Source organism: Poecile atricapillus, chromosome 20 (genome assembly GCF_030490865.1).
Source record: "Poecile atricapillus isolate bPoeAtr1 chromosome 20, bPoeAtr1.hap1, whole genome shotgun sequence".
NCBI lineage: Eukaryota > Metazoa > Chordata > Aves > Passeriformes > Paridae > Poecile > Poecile atricapillus.
The window spans coordinates 10,234,212-10,252,320 of NC_081268.1; the positions used below are offsets into that span (position 1 = coordinate 10,234,212).

Genomic DNA, 18,109 nt, shown 5'->3' on the forward strand with positions numbered 1-18,109 from the left:
GAAATATAAAAATATATGTAAATGCAACAAATATATTTACTGTACAGCTTGCAGGTAGCATGCTGCTGGTAACAGCGTTAAGCTGCAAGGTGTTGTCTTAATTTCCCCTTATTAGAGAAGAAGCAGGCACAGCAGGCTGCTACTGCCTCTTTTTAATTGATTTTAGTGTTTCTGGGAGCTAACAGCACTTGTTTCCTGAGGAGCAGCTCGCTGTGCTGGTTCCAGTTCTCCCAGTGCACGATGCCAGGTGCTGCTTTTCCATGTGCAGGTCCCAGTCTCCTGCATTTCAAACAAATATTCTGTCTGTGGTGTGGATTGGGACTCCCAGCTCAGGGTCAGCTTCTCCCTGTGCTCCTGAGCTCATCATCCAGGTTATCCCAAAGCTGCTGTGGGGACAGCAAATACTGGGAATTACAAAAGCAGCAGAATTCCAAACCCAGCTGCCCACTTCTTGCCAGGGCTGGGGTGACCATCTCAAGCAGGAAAGCTTCTCTGCCTTGGCTGCATAACAACTGACTCTGCTTTGTCTCTCAGACCTCCTCAAGGCTTTATTTTCAAAATTTCCTCTGCATTTTCTTGGCAAGGTTTGGGTACAGCAATCCTCCCCACCCACCTCCCTGCTCTCGGCAGATGCTCACAGTTCTTTAGTTCTGTGCATGACAGCAAAAATGGGCAAAAAATGGGCAAAAAATGGGCAAAAAATGGGCAACCACTGCCTGTGGTGGGAGCTGAGGAGCATCAGCAGGGAGAAGCTGATTTTCAGTGGCACAGGGCAGGTGGGGGGCAAGGTCAGCCAGCTCAGGGAGAAGGAGTGGGAGATGAAATCGTGGGATATGGAATATCCTGAGCTGGAAGGGGCTCACAGGGACTGTGGAGTCCAACTCCTGATAGGACTGAGCTGTGAGGTTCATTCAGAGGTGCAGAGCCTCTTTGAGGAGCCAGAAAGCTCCAGAGGGAAAAGCAGTCAGTGTAGTGGGGCTGGATCTGTGTTTTGATCCTGCCAGGATGAGCCAGTTTCTCTTTTGAAGCCTGATTTTATGCTGAGCAATCACACAGGGACAAGGCATAGGGAAATGAGATCTCACTGCCTTTGCCCTCCTGTGGTAAAGGAGTGAGGAACCATATCACCTCCTTGGCAACTTCTGCTGAATTCCTCATCTTCCTTCTGCCTATTTTTTCTCAAAATAATACAGGTCAGATGTAGGATCTTAATTTTCTTTTCTCTGTCAGTAAAACAAGCATCTTGACTAATGTCTTGGGGGCTAATCAGGTATTTACAGGATCTGTCACGCTGAGCTGCTGCTGGAAGCCAACATCAAAAAAAAAGCATCTTTTTATTAATAAGCTCAATGCTCCTCAAATGAGGAGGAGAAATGAGCCTAAATCAACCCAGCATCCACCCTCTCCAAACTCAGCGAGGGAAAACACACTCAGCCCAGGGAAGGGGGTGATGCACACAGATTTCTGGAGGACAGGAGCATGCTGAGCTGGCAGCTCCCTCCAGGGCAGGGGAGTGCTGCTATTTCTGTATTCTCCAGAATAGAAATGAACAGGAAATGAAATGTTTAAGTGACTTGCTTAGAGGAGTCAGTGTCAGGGCCAGACTGCCAGGTTTTCCTTTCCAACAGCTTCTCAGAGCTTTCCTTGCACTTGGAAGAGCTGGGAGCAGAGTGGGAGCTGAATAAACGCTCCTTTTGTGCCATTCCAGACACCCTTGGCTTGAACTGGCACCGCCTTTTGGGCAGCCTTGTGGGGGTCACAGTGACAGCCCTTCCCCACCTCTAAAATGCCATGTGCCAGCATTTCCAGAGGCTGTGGTGCTGTGTGGGAGTGAGGGGATCATCCCACACCGTGGCTGCTGTCACGGCTCCGGTGTCTCCCTGCAGATCACGATCCCTCGCGGCAGTGATGGCTTCGGCTTCACGATCTGCTGCGACTCCCCAGTCCGTGTGCAGGCAGTGGACTCTGGTAAGAGATTGGATCCCTTTCATCCCTCTTGATTTGAATGAATTATTGCTCCTTTTCTGCTTCCCAGAGCTGGTTGTGATTCTGGAGCTCCCACGCCTTGCAGGACTCTGGGTACCTCCAAGAAACTTCATTAAATGAATTCTCTGTTGCCTCTAATGAGGTCAGAGGCCACTGGGTTAGCACTGTGTCACTATTTTGGCAGTGCTTTGCAGTAATTTACAGAGAATTTGTTCCCTTCCCTCTCCAACCTGAGAACTGTCTGTCTGGTTGGGAAATCATTCCGGGGGAAAACAGGTCAGAGGGGAGCAGGATTGCAGGAATCCTCAGTTCCCTGAGTAGATCCTCTTGCTGTGGATCTGTGGGATGGGCTGGTGTCTCCAGAGTGCCCTGCTGCTCCCCACTGCAGCCCAGGAACACTGGAAGTTCCCACTGATGGCTCTGTCCTGGTGCTCTGTGTGTGAATGTGCTGCAGGATGAAGCTCCAGGCTGGCTGACCCCACTTCATTTTTGGGCTGTGGGTGTCAGATGGGGTTTGGGGGAGTGAGTGGTGCAAGCTGTGGAGCTCTCTGGGTGTCTCCAAGCTCCAGGGCTTCTCCTCCCCGTCCCACTTGGCCTCCTGCCTGGCTGGTGACTGAATTTGTCCCTCTCAGGTGGCCCAGCAGAGAAGGCAGGTCTGCAGCAGCTGGACACGGTGCTGCAGCTGAACGAGCAGCCTGTGGAGCACTGGAAATGTGTGGAGCTGGCACATGAAATCCGGTGGGTGCTCCCCAAAAAACCCAGGGCAGGGAGGGGTGGCTTGAGGGATCCCAGGGCAGGGCAGGGAGCATTGAGTGACTGCAGGGAGGAGAAAGCTCTGAGGGATCCACAAAGCTGGGAAAGGATTCCCTGGAGGAGAGGGGAGGATGCAGGAAAAGATTCCCTGGAGGAGAGGGAAGGATGCAGGAAAGAGTTCCCTGGAGGAGAGGGAAGGATGCAGGAAAAGATTCCCTGGAGGAGAGGGAAGGATGCAGGAAAAGATTCCCTGGAGGAGAGGGAAGGATGCAGGAAAGGATTCTCTGGAGGAGAGGGACGGATGCAGGAAAGGATCCCGTGGAGGAGAGGGAAGGATGCAGGAAAAGATTCCCTGGAGGAGAGGGAAGGATGCAGGAAAGAGTTCCCTGGAGGAGAGGGAAGGATGCAGGAAAGGATCCCGTGGAGGAGAGGGAAGGATGCAGGAAAGGATTCTCTGGAGGAGAGGGAAGGCTGGAAGGGCTGGGGAGCACGGGAGAGGGGCAGAGGCTTTGGAGGGAGGAAGGGCTGATTTCCCCACCCCATCTCTCTCAGGAACTGTCCCACGGAGATCATCCTCCTGGTGTGGAGGCTGGTGCCTCAGGTGAAGCCGGCCCACGAGGGCATGACCCGCAGGTCCTCCTGCAAATCCACCTACGACCTTCAGTCCCCTCCCAACAAGCGGGAGAAGAACGGCCCCGCGCAGGTGGAGCAGCGCCGCAGCTGCCACATCCTCTACGATGGCAGCGAGGGGCTGGGGCTGCACACCTGGGACAGGTACACAGAGCTGGGCAAGAGGGGCCAGAGCACCCTGCCAGCCCTGTCCCGGGTGCCCTCTGCTGCAGACCAGAACTACATCATCCTGGCTCCTCTGAACCCCGGCAGCCAGGTAGGGCTCGGGGGCTGCTCGGGGCTCTGCAGCCTCTCCTGGCCCCTGCTTCAGACTCATCTCGAAATATTTCCCAGTTTGACAAGCCACACCTCTGTCCCCTGGTGGAGCTTTCACTGTTTTCCTAAAGCATTTCCCTGCTGCCTCCCCTCGGGGCTCACCCCAGGAATATGGGGAGGATGTGGGGAGCGTTCCCACCGCACAAGAACCACACTGCAAGTCATTGCTCTCATTTTCTACTGCAAAAATGTTTCTTTTTACCCCCCTCTCTGAAGTGCTTTGGCTTGGCTGGGTTTGGCATGTTAACTTGTGTAGCTGGTTGTCACTGTCCGTGGCCTGCAGGTGACCGTGTCCCCTCTGTCCCTCACAGCTGCTGAGGCCCGTGTACCAGGAGGACAGCACGACTGTGGGTGAGTTGTCCCTGTGCCAGGAACGCTGCTCAGAGCACCAAAGCTGGCCTTCCCTGTCACCCAGCCCTTGTCCCCAGCCCTGCAAAGGGCTCATGGTTCAGGAGGTGAACCATGGTGCAGGAGCAGCAGCCCAGGGCTTTTGGGTGGGATCATCTCCCCACTGTGGCTGAAAGCCAAGAGCAGAGGGGAGCGTGGCACGGGGTGAGCCCCATGTGAGGAGGGCTCTTCCCACCAGGACAGGCAGGCTGGGAACACCAGGTGTGAGAGCTCTGGGCATCGTGGTTCCCCACGTGTCCGTGGGCTCATCCATGATAAATTCCCCTCCTCATCCATGAAACCTTTCCTGGGAGTGCTGCTCCCTGCTCTCAGGCTTCCTGCAGGGGTGAGGGTGGCTGTGGCTCACATCAGTGCAGCTTTTTGTGCCAGATTTGGGGAATTTTGAAGGCCTGGGCTGCTGCAAAGTCTCTGGCAGCCTCTGGGCCAACTGTCCTGAAAAAACCTTTGAAACATTAACTCAGAACACAAAGCACACTGGTGACAGGTGTGTGTGGGATGTCTGGAGCTCCCTGGGGATGGCTGGGCCAGTGGGAAGAGTGAGCTGAGATGGGTGGCAGGGCTGGGCACTGCAGGAACCCAGGTCCATGTGGAAACACCCCTCGTGTGCTCATGAATTTGGGAGCTTTGGGAGGCTGTGCTTGCACCCTGGCCCGTCTGGATGGTCTCAGGATGAGCTGAGCTCTTGGAGGAGTGGGAATCCCTCAGCATTCCCTGTCTGGTGAGGGCACAGCTGGAAACCTTGGTGCTGTCTCTAAGGTGGGGCAGTGTCCAGAGAAGTGTGGGGCTGGCAGAGCCATGGGGGGAGTGCTGGGGAGCAGGAGGGGGCACTGTGGGTGCCAGGCCCCCGTGCCTTGGGTGCTCCCAGCCCTGGAGCTCTGCAGCCAGCAGAATTTTCCATTCTCAACTGCAGGGGATGTTTTGTTCCCTGGATAATTGCAGCTCTTTCCTGCTGTTTGTGGATCCTGTGAAAAGATGAGCTGGACCACAGGGACTTGTTCTTACAGTGGGGTGGGATTTGAAAGGCTTGGGCTTCTTCCCGTAACAATTTTTTGGATTGTTATGGATTTGTTTTTAATTATTTAATGTTAATTTCAGAGGGAGGGAAGGTATCAGTTAACCTGAGCAAGGATGAGGTGTGGCAGTGCAGAGCTGCCCACCCAGCCACAGGAGCTGACATTTGGGTGTGTTTCTGTGCCAGGACTTGTGCAGGTGATAATTTCCTCTGATAAAACCAGGTGATTTAGGGATAAGAGCAAAAGCAAACCCTGAACTGCCCAGACAGATCTTATCTGCTCTGTGCTGAGCTGCCTCTTGCTTCGATGTTATCTGACAGCACAGCCAGGAAAAAGGGAAAAGGGAAAATGTCAGGATTAATGCACTTAGAGGTGGAAAGAACCTCTTAGGTCACGAGGGTCCCCCCAGCAAAGGCAGCTGCTCCAGCCAGCAGTAAACAGCCAAGCTGGCTTCCCAGCCCAGCTCTGGCTGGCTCTGCTGCCTTTATCTGGGAGCAAATGTGCTATTTCCTAATACTTAATGGAATATGTAATGCTGGGCAGGTTTGTGTATTTGCTTTGGACGAGACCTTATCTGCCCCTGGCCGTGGCCAGGAGTGTTTTGGTTCATTTCTGCCTGGGAGGGTTCTGGGCAGCAGCTGCAGTGCAGGAGTAAAACGCTGCTGTGGTGGGAGCAGGAGCTCTGGGGTGGCTGCAGGAGGGAAGGAGGGATGCTGGGGGTCCCCAGGGAGCTGCAGGAGGGAAATTCATTCCTGTTCCTGTGGGGGAGAGGGAGAATGCTCCAGCTCCTCACCTGGATATGTTCAATCCCAGTGGAGAGCTCTGCCTGCAGCCCCAGGCTGGATCAGTCCATCAGTTACAGGAGGAGTGAGGAAGGAAATGCATTGATTTTTCAGTGGGGTTTCTTTTGGAGATGTGAATTTTGGTTCGAGAGCATTCAGTTCCTGTTGGATCTGCTGCCTGTGAGTTTTAGGGCAGAGCACAGGTTGCTGGTGTGGGCTCTGCTTGAGCAGCTGAGGGGGGAGTGTGCAGGAAAAAGCCTCCTTTGAGTCAGGGTAACTCTCTTCAGGGAAAAGGGGCAGACTGGAAACCAGTCAGGCTGCTCGGACCTTTCCCAGCCCCAGAATGTAATGCTGAAAAACAGAGGATGATGTGATGCCAGCCTCATGAACAGTGAGGTCATCCTTTATAAATACACCCAATGTCTGAAAAACCATCTCTGGCAGCAGCAGGGATTGATCCCAGCCATGAATGTGCTTTTGTAACTTCTGCCTCCTTCTCTGACACCTCCACTCTCGGTGTCTCCTGAGATCTGTGATTAACCCACTGCCCCATGTCATGACATTCCTGCACTCTGCCAACTTCCACACCCAGAATCCAGAGCAGGCAGGACTTGTGTGGATAAAAATGTTGAAGTCCCTCTCCAGCTCTCCTGGAGCCCCTCTAGGTCCTGGCAGGGGCTCTGAGCTCTCCCTGGAGCTTCTCCTCCCCAGGTGAGCCCTCCCAGCTCTCCCAGCCTGGCTCCAGCCCCAGGAGCATCTTGGTGTCTCCTCTGGATCTCTCCAGCAGCTTGTTTCCAGTCAGAAAAAATGGAATCACTGCTGTTATTTCATGAATCCCTGGGACACCTGGACAGTGCTCTGGGCTCCAGCAATTCCCCAGGATTCCCATGCCCCCCTCCAGCCTGGGAAAGCAGGACTGAGCTGGAGCTCCCTCCTCATTCTGTGTTTCCTTCTGCCTCCTCTGTCCACGCAGGGAATGGCTGTAAAGGGAAATCCCACACGGGCTCTGGGAGGAAATCCAGGCTGATGAAGACTGTGCAGACCATGAAGAGCCATGGGAACTACCAGAACTGCACCATAGTGAGGCCTCACATCCCCCATTCCTACGGCACCTACGTGACCCTGGCTCCCAAAGTGCTGGTGTTCCCCATCTTCGTGCAGGTCTGTGCAGCTGGAGGGGCTGGGATGTGATCATGGCTGGGCCATGCAAGGATCTCCTTCCCAGCAGGATCCCTGGCATCCTCAGCTCTCCTCTGGAGCTGGCTGTGCTTGGCACAGTGCTGGGGCTGGCTCAAAGGGAATTGTGTCCTGCCCAAGCAATTCTATGTTGGTTTTTTTTTTTTTTTTTTCCTCCTTTACAGCTTTCAAATCTGGCCCTTGGTACTTGCTTGGGTCAGGAGGAGGTGTCCCAGCTTTTGGCCTTCAGAGCTAACTTTGGAATTGCAGATCAGTGTGGTTCTGCTTGAGGCTCTTTGTGCTGTCAGTGTGTGCAGTCAAAGGGGTTTTAGTTTAGCTGGTGGCCACACTAAAATTTGGGCAACCTGTGCTGTCCCCACCCTGCCAGGGAACAATTCCTGCCCAGTATCCCATCCAGCCCTGCCCTCTGGCACTGGGAGCCATTCCCTGGCTCCTGTCCCTCCATCCCTTGTCCCCAGTCCCTCTCCAGCTCTCCTGGAGCCCCTTCAGGTCCTGGCAGGGGCTCTGAGCTCTCCTGGAGCTTCTGTTCTCCCCCAGCTGTCCCAGCCTGGCTCCAGGGCAGAGGACAAGGATTCAGAGCAGCAATGTCTCGACAGGGAATGTTCTGCCTCTGCAGTTCCATGATCTGTTTTAAGAAAACAGCCCTGAATTTGGTGGTAGTCGTTCTAACTCCCTCTGTGTCCTTCATTTTGTCCTTCATATGGCCAGAACCCCAAAAATCTCATCTGCTCCACATATTTTAGTACATTGTTGATGAATCCTTTCCTTTCTGAGCCCGTGGGGAGCCCTTTATCCTGCCGTGGCAGTGGCATTGTCACCTCAGCTCAGCCTGGTCACTTCCTCTGGGCTGAAAGCATGGTCCACGTTCCCTGTCACTCCAGCCTGAGCCATGGGCTCCCTGAGGCCAGTGTGGGCTGGGCTGGAGCTGGGGGAAGGTGTTTGATCACCTCCCTCCTCCCTGCAGGCACCTGGCTGAGCCCTCAGCTTGTGTTCACCTGCCTGGGCTCGGCACGGGTGGCCTTTGGTAGGAGCACCGCTGGCACTTTCTGCCCCCTTATTCCCAAAACTCACCTTGGAGTTCACCTGGGAATCTGCCACTGCAGGAGTTGGTTTTTCTCTTTGCACTGCCCTGTCTGTGCAGATCCCCTCCTGTTCCCACCGTGCTGCTCCCAGGGGTGATCCCAGGCTGGTGCTGCAGGGTTTGTTCTGCACTGAGGCCACGTGAACCTTTCATTCTCCAGCACTGACTGGGGAGCTGGGTGTGGCATGGGAAGGGACAGGAATTCTCAGAAGTTGCTCTGAGAGTGATGCACAGCAGCAGGGACAAATATTGGTGCCTGGGGGATGTGGAACCTGCCGTGCCAGCAGCGTGGTTGTGCTTCCTGCTGACAGCAGCCCTGCAGGGCAGACCCTGCCAGAGGCAAAGGCTGCTTGTCTTTTCAGAGCTGGGGCTGGTGTGGGTGTGAGTGCAAGGCTTTGTTTGCTCCTCTGACTGGACTGCAGACTTTGTGTCCTGAGCACAGTGCGGGGTGGCTTCTCCCCCAGTGAGTTACAGCTCAAAGTGACGACAAAGTGGCTTTGGTGGGTGGAAAGTGTATCTCACAAACCACACCACCACTGGAAGGTGTGACTGTTTCTTTTGTTTTATTTTATTTTCCCATCCAAACTTAGCCCCTGGATCTTTGCAACCCAGCCCGGACTCTGCTGCTGTCAGAGGAGCTGCTCCTTCACGAGAGCAGGAACAGGACTACACAGGTAAAACTCTTCCACCTTGTCTGAGCTCTCCAAACCTGCTCTTCTGCTGTCTTACATAGAGGATTGAATCATAGAATCACCATGCTTTGGGTGGGAAGGGACCTTAAACCCATCCAGTGCCACCCCAGCCATGGCAGGGACACCTCCCACTGTCCCAGGGTGATCCAAATCCCATCCAGCCTGGCCCTGGGCACTGCCAGGGATCCAGGGGCAGCCCCAGCTGCTCTGGGCACCCTGTGCCAGGCACTGCCCACCCTGCCAGCGAACAATTCCTGCCCAATATCCCACCCATCCCTGCCCTCTGGCACTGGGAGCCATTCCCTGGCTCCTGTCCCTCCATCCCTTGTCCCCAGTCCCTCTCCAGCTCTCCTGGAGCCCCTTCAGGCACTGGAGGGGACTTTGAGAAGGGGCTGGAAGGGTCACTTCTTTATATTGAGAAGGGAGATGTTCCATTGTGCAGTAATTATATTGCTGTGATACTTGCAAAGATTTCTGATCAGTTTATGGTGGGATGAATATCAAAACTCTACTGTGCTAGAAATCAGCTGTTGTTCCTGTTGCCTTTGGGCTCACAGAGAGGAAACTGCAGGTGGAAAATTCACATCAGTGACAGCCCAGCAGACTCAGGGGGAGGGGGTTTAAGGGTGTTTTGTGCTAGGTTAGAGAAGACAGAATGACAGAATGGTTCAGGCTGAAAAGTGCCACTGGAAGTCATCCAGTCCCATCCCCTTGTTCAGGATGCCCTGAAGTCACTCTGGATTGTGCCCATATGGCTTTGCAGCATCTCCAGGGAAGGAGAATCCACAACCTAGAACTAGAACCAGACAGAGAACTTGCTACAGATGTTCTCAGAATTTCAGTTCCTGAAACAGCTCACGTGTCCTGTCCAAATTCCTCTCATTCTTTTTAATTCAACTTTTCTGCATGTTATTGGAGAGCTGTTGGGAATCTGGGGACACAACAGGACTTTGGAGGACCCTGTGGATGAGACAGCTTTCACCATCCAAACTGGCAGAGTTTGGATGTGTTGATTACATTTGCTGCTGGCTTCCCTTGCATCCAACTGCAAAGTCTGCAAAGCCTTGGGATTTGGGAGTGAGGCAGAGCCCCCTCATGCTCTGCTAACCAGTTTCAGAGGGTCTCACAGAGCAATTTGGGCTTGAATTCAGCTGAAGATGTGTCACCTTCACAGATCTGTAGAGGAAGTTCTACTTGACTGGTTTTAGTTTCTGGGTGGCCAATAGCAGAAGCCCAGAGCCACTTCCCATCACTGGCCAGTACAAACCAGTAGAGGCTTGTGCTCCTCTCTTTCTGGTTTCCATTGTGTAATTCATCCCTTGCTTTGACTTGAACCACTTTTTTTTTTCTGCCAAAAAGTATATGGAAATACCTCAAAATACATGAAAAATTCCATGTTTGATTAGAGAACTTGGCACTAACTTGTAACTGAACCCCTTTGCCTGTATGTCCTGCTGTCCTGTGCTGCTCAGGGTCTTTTGAAGGAAGACCAGGAATGAAAGCCAGGTAGAAGTGCTTGGGAGCTGTGCTGGATGGCTTGGGGATACAGCTGAAGTCAGGGAGCTGCTCCTGGCTGGGTTGGAGGTACCTGCCTCCAGGTCACACTCAGATATTTGGAGTAGCAGCCAAATGTGGAATATTTATGGATAACTAATGCTGTTTGCAGCCTGGGTGGGGTCTATGAAGAGCAGAGACCCCACTGTGCACAGGGTCAGGAGGGAAATGTCTCAGGGAAACGATGCTTAGGAGGCTCTTGGGATGAGCCTGGAGCTGGGAGAGATTTCCCAGCTGGAGCTGGTGCCAGGGAAGGGCAGGATGCTGGCCAGGGCTGTGAGGCAGTGTTTGGGAATGCTGCTGCCCTGGGGCTGTGGTGTCTGGGTGAGCTGGCACAGGGCAGGGCAGGAGCAGCTGAGTCAGTGGGCTGAGAAACCAGAGGTGGTGAAGGGAAACACCCCGTGGTGCTGAGCCCGTGCTGGCAGTGACAGTGGCAGTGCCAATGTCACCCGTGGCTCTTGGGAAGGGCTCTCTCATGTCTGAGTGTGTGACACGGCCATGGAAGGCTTTGTGGAGCTCCAAGGAAGCCCTGCAGGTCTCTCTGGAGTGCCAGGATCTCTCTGTCCAGCAGAGCAGGGCTGTGAGGGGAGAGAACTGAACTCTGGAGCCAGCAGGAGCTAAAACAGCCTGGACACAGCAGAGCTTCCCTGGGGCAGGAGGGCTCTGACTCCTCTCTTTGCTGCTCTTGAGCTCTCTCCCTCTCTGACACCTGGACAGAGGCTCTCTTGTGTCCCATCAGTCCTTTCCTCCTTGCTCCAAGGGGTTTTCTGTTTTCCCACTGCTCTTCCCACACAGCCTCTCTCAAGCTGGGCTCCTGTGCTTTGCAGGACTCTTCTCTGTGTGTTCCTAACCTGAGAGGCTCAAGAGAGGAGGGCCTGGGTTCAGGGGCTGGAGCAGGAGGTCCTGCTCCTTTCTTTTTTTCCCCAAAAGAATCTTTTCCCTGTGGCAGTTTCCACATCAGTCACTGCATCCTTGTCCCTGAGCAAACTCTCTCCCATCTCCTGAAGGACTCAACCTATCTCTCTGGAGGCTTGCCAGGGTCTGTCCTTTCCCTGACCTTACCTCTGGGGCAATCCTTATTCAGGCTTTAATCACATCCTGTCTAGACTTTGCTGCAATTCCCGTTTTTATGGGCTCCTGAAATCCCTCCAGGCCCTGGAGTGCCAGAGGAGCCAGCAGGAGAAGGCACACGAGGTGTCCAGCGTGGCCTTTGGCCTTGTCCACCCATCTCCAATGGAGCTCTGAGGTGTCTGCTCAGTGTGGGCCACGCTCGTGCCCTTCTCATCCCTCCTTTCTCTGCTCTGGCAGGGTCTGCAGGTCAGGATGGGCCTTCTGAAGTCCTGGAACCTCATGGATGGGCTTGGCTGGCTTTATCATCTTCTCTGCAGAGCAGGAGGCTTTCTCCTCTTTCTCTCTTCAAGGCTGCATTTCTGGGCACTTTTTCATGGTGATTTTGTTGCCACATTTTTCTTTCCCAGGTGTGATGTTGGTTCCCTCCTGCCCAGGTCCCAGGGCTGTCCCCTCTTGGGCAGCCCATTGCTCCCACCTTCCCTCTGGCCTTCCAGTTTCTCCTGATTGCCCTCAGGAAACTCTTTAAATGTGTCCCTGTCTCCTGGGACAGTGCTTTGCCAGTCAGGTCCCTCAGCAGAGGAGGCTTTGTCGTGGTGCAGAGCACACCCAGATGAGCAGCGTGGAGACATCAGGGTCAGCCTCTGTGAACAACATTTCCCCCCTGTAAAATCTGTTCACACCCCCCTAAAAGGTCCATGGGACCTCAATCACTCCAGGGTGCTCATCTCTGTCTTCAGAGAGTCCTTCTGTCCTGACATTTCTGTTTCCTGACATTTCTGTTTTCTGCATTTCTGACTTTGGGGTATGAAATTACTTCTGGTAAATACCCAAAGCTACTTTGAGCCTCCAAGGAGGAGCTGTGGTGAATTGTGTGACTTGCCTGGGTGAGCCCAGAGGTTGTGTTTGTTGTTTGTTTGCACCTGGCTTTTGTGAGCCCTGTGATTTTTCAGGGCAGATCTGTTTGCCAAGGGCTGTTACAGACAGGTCACAGCCCATCAGGGTGTGATGGCAGCTCCACATTTCTCCTCCAGTGTCCCCTCATCCCTGCTGCCCTGGGGTCACCCCTGGAAGCAGCATCTGATAGAAATACTCTTACAGAGCCCACAATGGATGTGCTTTTACCTTCTACATCCCAAAAAACAATCTGTCCCATCTTCCTGGAAAAGCTCAATGCTACCTGTAAATACTTAGTTGTGTAATTCCACTTCCAAGATTCCCCACTGAAACTTGCTTGGTTTTGAAGTGATTTTCCTCCTGCTCCCAATCTTTTTTCTACCCTTTAAACTTCCACAGGTTTATTTCCTCCATTTCTGTCTGACTGTTATCTGAGCATGCTTTTATCTCCTCCACTTTGGGTTTCTATTCCCAAAATCCCTTCAGCATCTCTTCTTTGGGGTTGAGGGAACTGAGATGGCACCAGACACACCCAGAAAAGTTACATTTAGGCACAAGGTGGGCTTGGGGTGAAGGTTGTAGTGCAGTTTCTATCTGGTTATTCCTTGTGTTACCAACAAGATCAGAAGGAATGAGGAGAGTGGATGTGGGCACTGTGCCAGCAGAGTGTTGACAGCAGAGGAAGGGATTTTCCAAATAACACAGAGAAGAACAGCCCCTCCCTGGTTTCATTGTCAATTAAAGCTCCACCAGCAGCTTTGTACTTACTGACAATCCCACAAAAATGAACTTGCACTGCGAGGAGAAATCTTGTGGCAAAGGGCTTGGTTTAGGATTAGGAGGCAGATGCTGTTCCCTGATGTGAGACTCCCCAGTGTGTGATAACTGTGCTTGTCCTGAGCTGTTACCCAGCTTGTCCTCCTCAGGATGTGTCCATCAGCCACGGACACAAGCTGTGCTGGCAGCTGGGACCTGGTCCCTGTGGGAGCAGGGTCACCTCTCTCTGCTCCCTCCACCCCTCTGGGACTCTGGGTGTTGCCTCCTTCTGCAAAAGCTGTGCTAAAAGGCCACAAACCCTTCCTTGCTGTGGCTCAGTGTTGCAAAGCTTTCCCTTTGCTGTGGGAGGTTTTTGGGGGGTACCCCAAGGTCCTGAGCAGGTCTGGCACCCCCTGTGCCACTGTCACATTGCAGCTGCTCCCTGGCATCTCTGGGACAGGGACAGCAGGCAGGGGACGGCTGGAGCTGGGCCAGGCCAGGCTCAGGCTGCAGATCAGGGCAAGGTTCTTCCCCCAGAGGCTGCTGGCACTGCCCAGGCTCCCCAGGGAATGGGCACGGCCCCGAGGCTGCCAGAGCTCCAGGGATGCCCAGGGTGGGATGTTGGGGGGTCTGGGCAGGGCTGGGTGATCCTGGGGGTCCCTCCTGCTCAGGATATTCTGTGATTCCAGGATTCTGTGATCTTTGAGGCTTTCTGTGTGCCCCAGCTCCTGGAGGCTCACACCTCAGCTGTGGCACCAAGCTTCTCATCCCTGGGAGGCTTCTGGGTGCAGTGCAGTGGAGAAACTCATTCTTATTTTCAAGGTCCCATTAATCTGAAGTAATTGGACTGGGGACCTTAGGCAAGGCTTTTCCCACTGCCCTGGAGGAGCTCCCAGCCCCTGGGACACTGGAGGCAGTGCTGGAGCTCTGGGCAGACACTCAGGCCAGTGTTTCCTTGTTTGGGGTGTCAGGTTTGTCCCCTGCAGCTGCTCTCTGTGGGCCCTGCTCTTGTGAAAACCAAACTTTCTCAGTGAGAAGTGCGAGAAGCTCCTCCCTGAGGGTGATCAGAGTGACCAGATTTGTTTTCAGGCTGCAACTTCTGCAGCGTGCTGGGATTAGTGGGCAACTTATTCCCTCCTCCTGCTGTGATTTGTGAGTGGTGTCAGCGGGAAGTGGCAGGAGGGAGCAGAGAGGGTGTGTTTGTGTGGGACAGGTTCATTCCTCCTGTCACAGGGCTCCACGAGCCTCAGGAAGCGGCTGAGGGAGGGGAGCCTCATCCAGACCCCCTCGGGAAGGGCTGTCTGGGCTCCCTGTGGAGGCTGCTGCCTCTCCCCAGGGCAGAGGATATTTCCAGGACATTTCTCAGTGCCAAGAGATGAACTCCCTAGAGCTTCTCCTTTGCTGCTCCTGTGCTTGCAGGTGACTCTCTTTGTCTACTCCGACCTGCTGCTCTTCACCAAGGAGGACGAGCCCGGGCGCTGCAATGTGCTGAGGAACCCTCTGTACCTGCAGAGTGTCAAGCTCCAGGAGGGTGAGTGTCTGCAGCAGCAATTGGAGGCATTTTTGGGGGTTTCCTGGCTGCAAAGATTTCTGGACAGCAGCAGGAGAGCAGCCTGCTGTCCAATGCCATCCTTGCTGGGGTGCAGGGCCAGCATCATCCCTGCACTAACCTGTGAGCTCCATCTCCTGGGACACCTCAGGAGCACTCAGACCCTTTCCAGCCTTTCTGGGTGCATGTCTCAGGATTTGGGCTGCCATTCCCTGGGGTCTGTTCCCCTGGCTGGGGTCTGTTCCCCTGGCTGGGGTCACGCTGTGACAGCAGGGACTGCCCGGGGCTGGGAACGGGAACTGAGGGCTTGAGGTTTCCTCTGTGGTGCCTCCAGGGAGTTCAGAGATTGGCTCCAAGGGTGGCTGGCCAAGCTCTGATGACCTTTACTTTGCTGCTTTGCTTTGCTACTTCTCTCTTCAGCCGCCCACGGTTTCCCTGTTGCTGTCATCCATCCCCTGCTCACCCCTCAGAGCAGGGCTGGGGACCTTGCTCTCACTCTGCACCTTGGCTGCCACCTTTCATGTCCAGCTGAGAGCTCAGAGAGGGCTTCTAGGGCAGGGTGACTTGAAATTGGTTATTTCAGGCTGTACTAAAGACTCCCTTTATCTCCTCATGCTCTAAAGAGGAATGAGGGAATTGCTCTGCCACATCCTATTTGCTACGGTGGAGCCACTTCTTGGCCCTGGGCCCAGTTTCACCTTGTTCCTCGTGTGGTGTGGTTGTTTTTTGGGTAAGGGATTGTTTTATGTGCAATCCCTTAAGCTCCTCATCCAGCCCAGCCCTGGGACCCCACGGGGGGGACGAGATAGAAGGAAAAACTTTGAGGTTGGTCAGATACTGAGTTGCCCAGAGAGGCTGTGGGATCTCCATGCCTGGAGGCGTTCAGGACTCCTGAGTGCCCTGGTCTGGGCTTCCATCAGGGGATTGGACTCCAGAGCCCACCAGAGAGGCCCCTTCCAACCCAAATTACTCTGGAAGTGGTGAGCTGATGTCTTTAGGCAGTCCTGTGGCCCTGACCAAGAGGAAAGAATCCAGATCTGGGCTGTTTCTCCAAAGGGATCCTTTTCTGGGTGAATTTTGCTGCTTCCCATGACTTTTTCCAGCTGAGCCATGAGCTCTGTGGATGGACTGTGTCTCTCCACGTGCCCCACGTTGTTCTGAGCCTCAGTGCTGGTGACCACAGCTGCCTGTCAGTTGTTATTTCCCATTTCCAGCAACCTTTCTGTTTCCAGATGAATTCCCTGACCTATTTGGTGGCAGCAGAAACACAAGGGAGGGAGATGGGGCACCACAGCCACGACCCATTGAGAAAAGCCATTGAAGCCCCCCTGGGCTTTGTCAAGTGTGTTCTCAGCACTGCTTATTTCTAAGAAAGGGACAAAAGAAATTGTTCCTTGTTAAAATGCTTTTGGTCAGCTTCTGGACCACGTGTGTGTGCTGCCAAAGGCTGGGGAATAGCTCTGCTCTTTTCACCTGCTTGGAGAAATCAGCTTCCCTGGTGCTGCTCCTGGCTCTGCACACCCAGCTCTGTCTGCAGCACAGGATTGTGCCTCCTCACCTCAGGCACCGTGCATTTGTCAGCGGTTTTCTGCCACTTTATTTCCTTGTTGCCATGATAAGTTGGCTGGATCGTGTCTGGAATAGGTTCCTGAGGGTCTCCAGAGGAGATGGAGTCCCCAGCACTGAGCCTGTGCTCTGGGAATCCAGCACAGCTGCAGCTCCAGCCCTCCTGCTCCAAAGGCAGGGGGAGAGAGCAAGAAGATGTCTGTCCCTTTTGGCAGGGGTCTGCTGCTGCTCTCCTGAGTGACTGAATGGCACATGAATAGGAACAGGCGTGTGGCTGCCTCCAACAATTGAGACATCTCCGGTGCGCTCAGGGCCATTGTGCTGTTTCCTGTTCCTGCCGCTTGCTGCTCTGTGCGAAAGCAAATCAGTCTGATCTGCTTCACAATGCTCTCTCTTCCTGCTTTACAAGGCAGCAGCAGCAGCAGCAGCTGATGAGCACCACGCCAGCCAAGGTTCCAGTGACACAGGGCTGGCTTCCTCACCACACACTGTGGGAATTTCCACGCCCCAGGATCCTGGTTCCCTGTCCCCTGTGCGCTCAGCTTTGGGACAGAGAGGAGATTCCTTTATCCCCCCCCATGCTGGGATCCCCATTCCCAGCTGGGATCCTGCAAACAAGGGCTTCTCATGTGCTGTGTCACTGGCCTTGACATCCCAGCCTGCTGTACTGTGCAGCTCCAGGGTGCTCAAGGGCCAAGAGGGGATTTGTGGGCATTTTGTCCTTTCTTGGGATGCTGGGGAGCAGCCAGGGCTTGTGGATGGCACAGGCACAGTTCACATTACTCTGGAAGCCAAGGCAGGCCCCACCACAGCACATCAGGAAGAGAAGGAAACCCAGGATCCTGCCTGTGCCCAGCCCCAGCAGATGCCACATACATCACCCAGGTCACAGCCTGGTACTGGGGACAACAACAAACATCCATTCAGTGCTGTCCCTTAGCCAGTTCCTCTGCCAGTGGCTCCACTTGCAGAGATGCAGCTGCAGCTTCGCTCTGATCCTGGTTTTTCTTCTCTGCAGGTTCAGAAGATCGCAAGTTCTGCATCCTTTACCTGGCAGAGGTGAGTGGTGCTGTTTTCCACTTTAGCTTTCCAGTGAGAGCTGCACAGGTACTGACAGCTCTGATCCTTTCTTCTGGGGCAAGGAGCACTGAAAAAGCTGATTTTAACTTCCCTTTAAATGAATTTGCCAGAAGCCTGGAAAAGAAACGTAATGGCTGTAGAATATATGAATAAGAAGCTGCTAAAAGGAGCTTGGGCAGCACTAGGACAGGTTTCTTTTCTCCTCCTCCCTGTGGATCTTCCTTGAGACATTTCACTTTTATTTTCTCTTAGGATTCTTTCCCCTGGGGGTAGATTTCTTTGCCAAATGTTTTGTCATTATTTTTAGGCACCTTGCTTTTCTTGTCTTCAAACATCCAGGTTTGGAGCCCTCAAATAAAATAAGGAAGCCCAGTCTGAAAGACAGAATCATGCTCTGAACCCACATGTAGCTAAGTGCTGTAACCAGATTTGGGGTCACCCAGACATTGGCTCAGTCCCTTTTGCCAAGTAAAGGACTCTGCAAAATTGGTTCACACTGCACCTCCCTAATCATTGAAAGCTGTGGGGTTTTCCCCTTTTCCAGTGACTTTACTGTGTAAAGTCCTTGTATTTTCCGAGGTGGAAAGGTGGGTCTGGGAAAGCTCCCCAGGGCACAGAGGAGAAAGGCAAACATTGGAATAAAGAACCATTGTGAAAAGTCGGGTGCAGATGCTCAGCATGGAAGTTGTTCACCTTGAGTGGCTGGAGCTGGGCCAGGGCACGACTCACTGCAGAATCCTCATCCTCTCTTGTTCCTGCCCTCCTGTCCCTTCCTTGTCTCC

At 53.7% G+C, this 18,109-nt stretch overlaps 1 protein-coding gene across 8 annotated transcripts in view; it reads left to right on the top strand.

Moving 5' to 3' along the window:
• The window catches only part of RGS3 (regulator of G protein signaling 3), a 58,672-nt gene that overhangs the window by 10,568 nt on the left and 29,995 nt on the right, over positions 1-18,109 (top strand). For 7 of the 8 annotated variants that reach the window (XM_058853947.1, XM_058853946.1, XM_058853948.1 and 4 more), the window contains 8 exons: positions 1,887-1,968; positions 2,619-2,724; positions 3,292-3,625; positions 3,996-4,035; positions 6,861-7,048; positions 8,756-8,839; positions 14,552-14,663; positions 17,266-17,306. In XM_058853947.1, coding sequence (XP_058709930.1) covers positions 1,887-1,968; positions 2,619-2,724; positions 3,292-3,625; positions 3,996-4,035; positions 6,861-7,048; positions 8,756-8,839; positions 14,552-14,663; positions 17,266-17,306 — 987 coding nt within the window. The remainder of the gene's footprint in view (positions 1-1,886; positions 1,969-2,618; positions 2,725-3,291; positions 3,626-3,995; positions 4,036-6,860; positions 7,049-8,755; positions 8,840-14,551; positions 14,664-17,265; positions 17,307-18,109) is intronic. The other variant, XM_058853954.1, reaches the window with a different exon arrangement.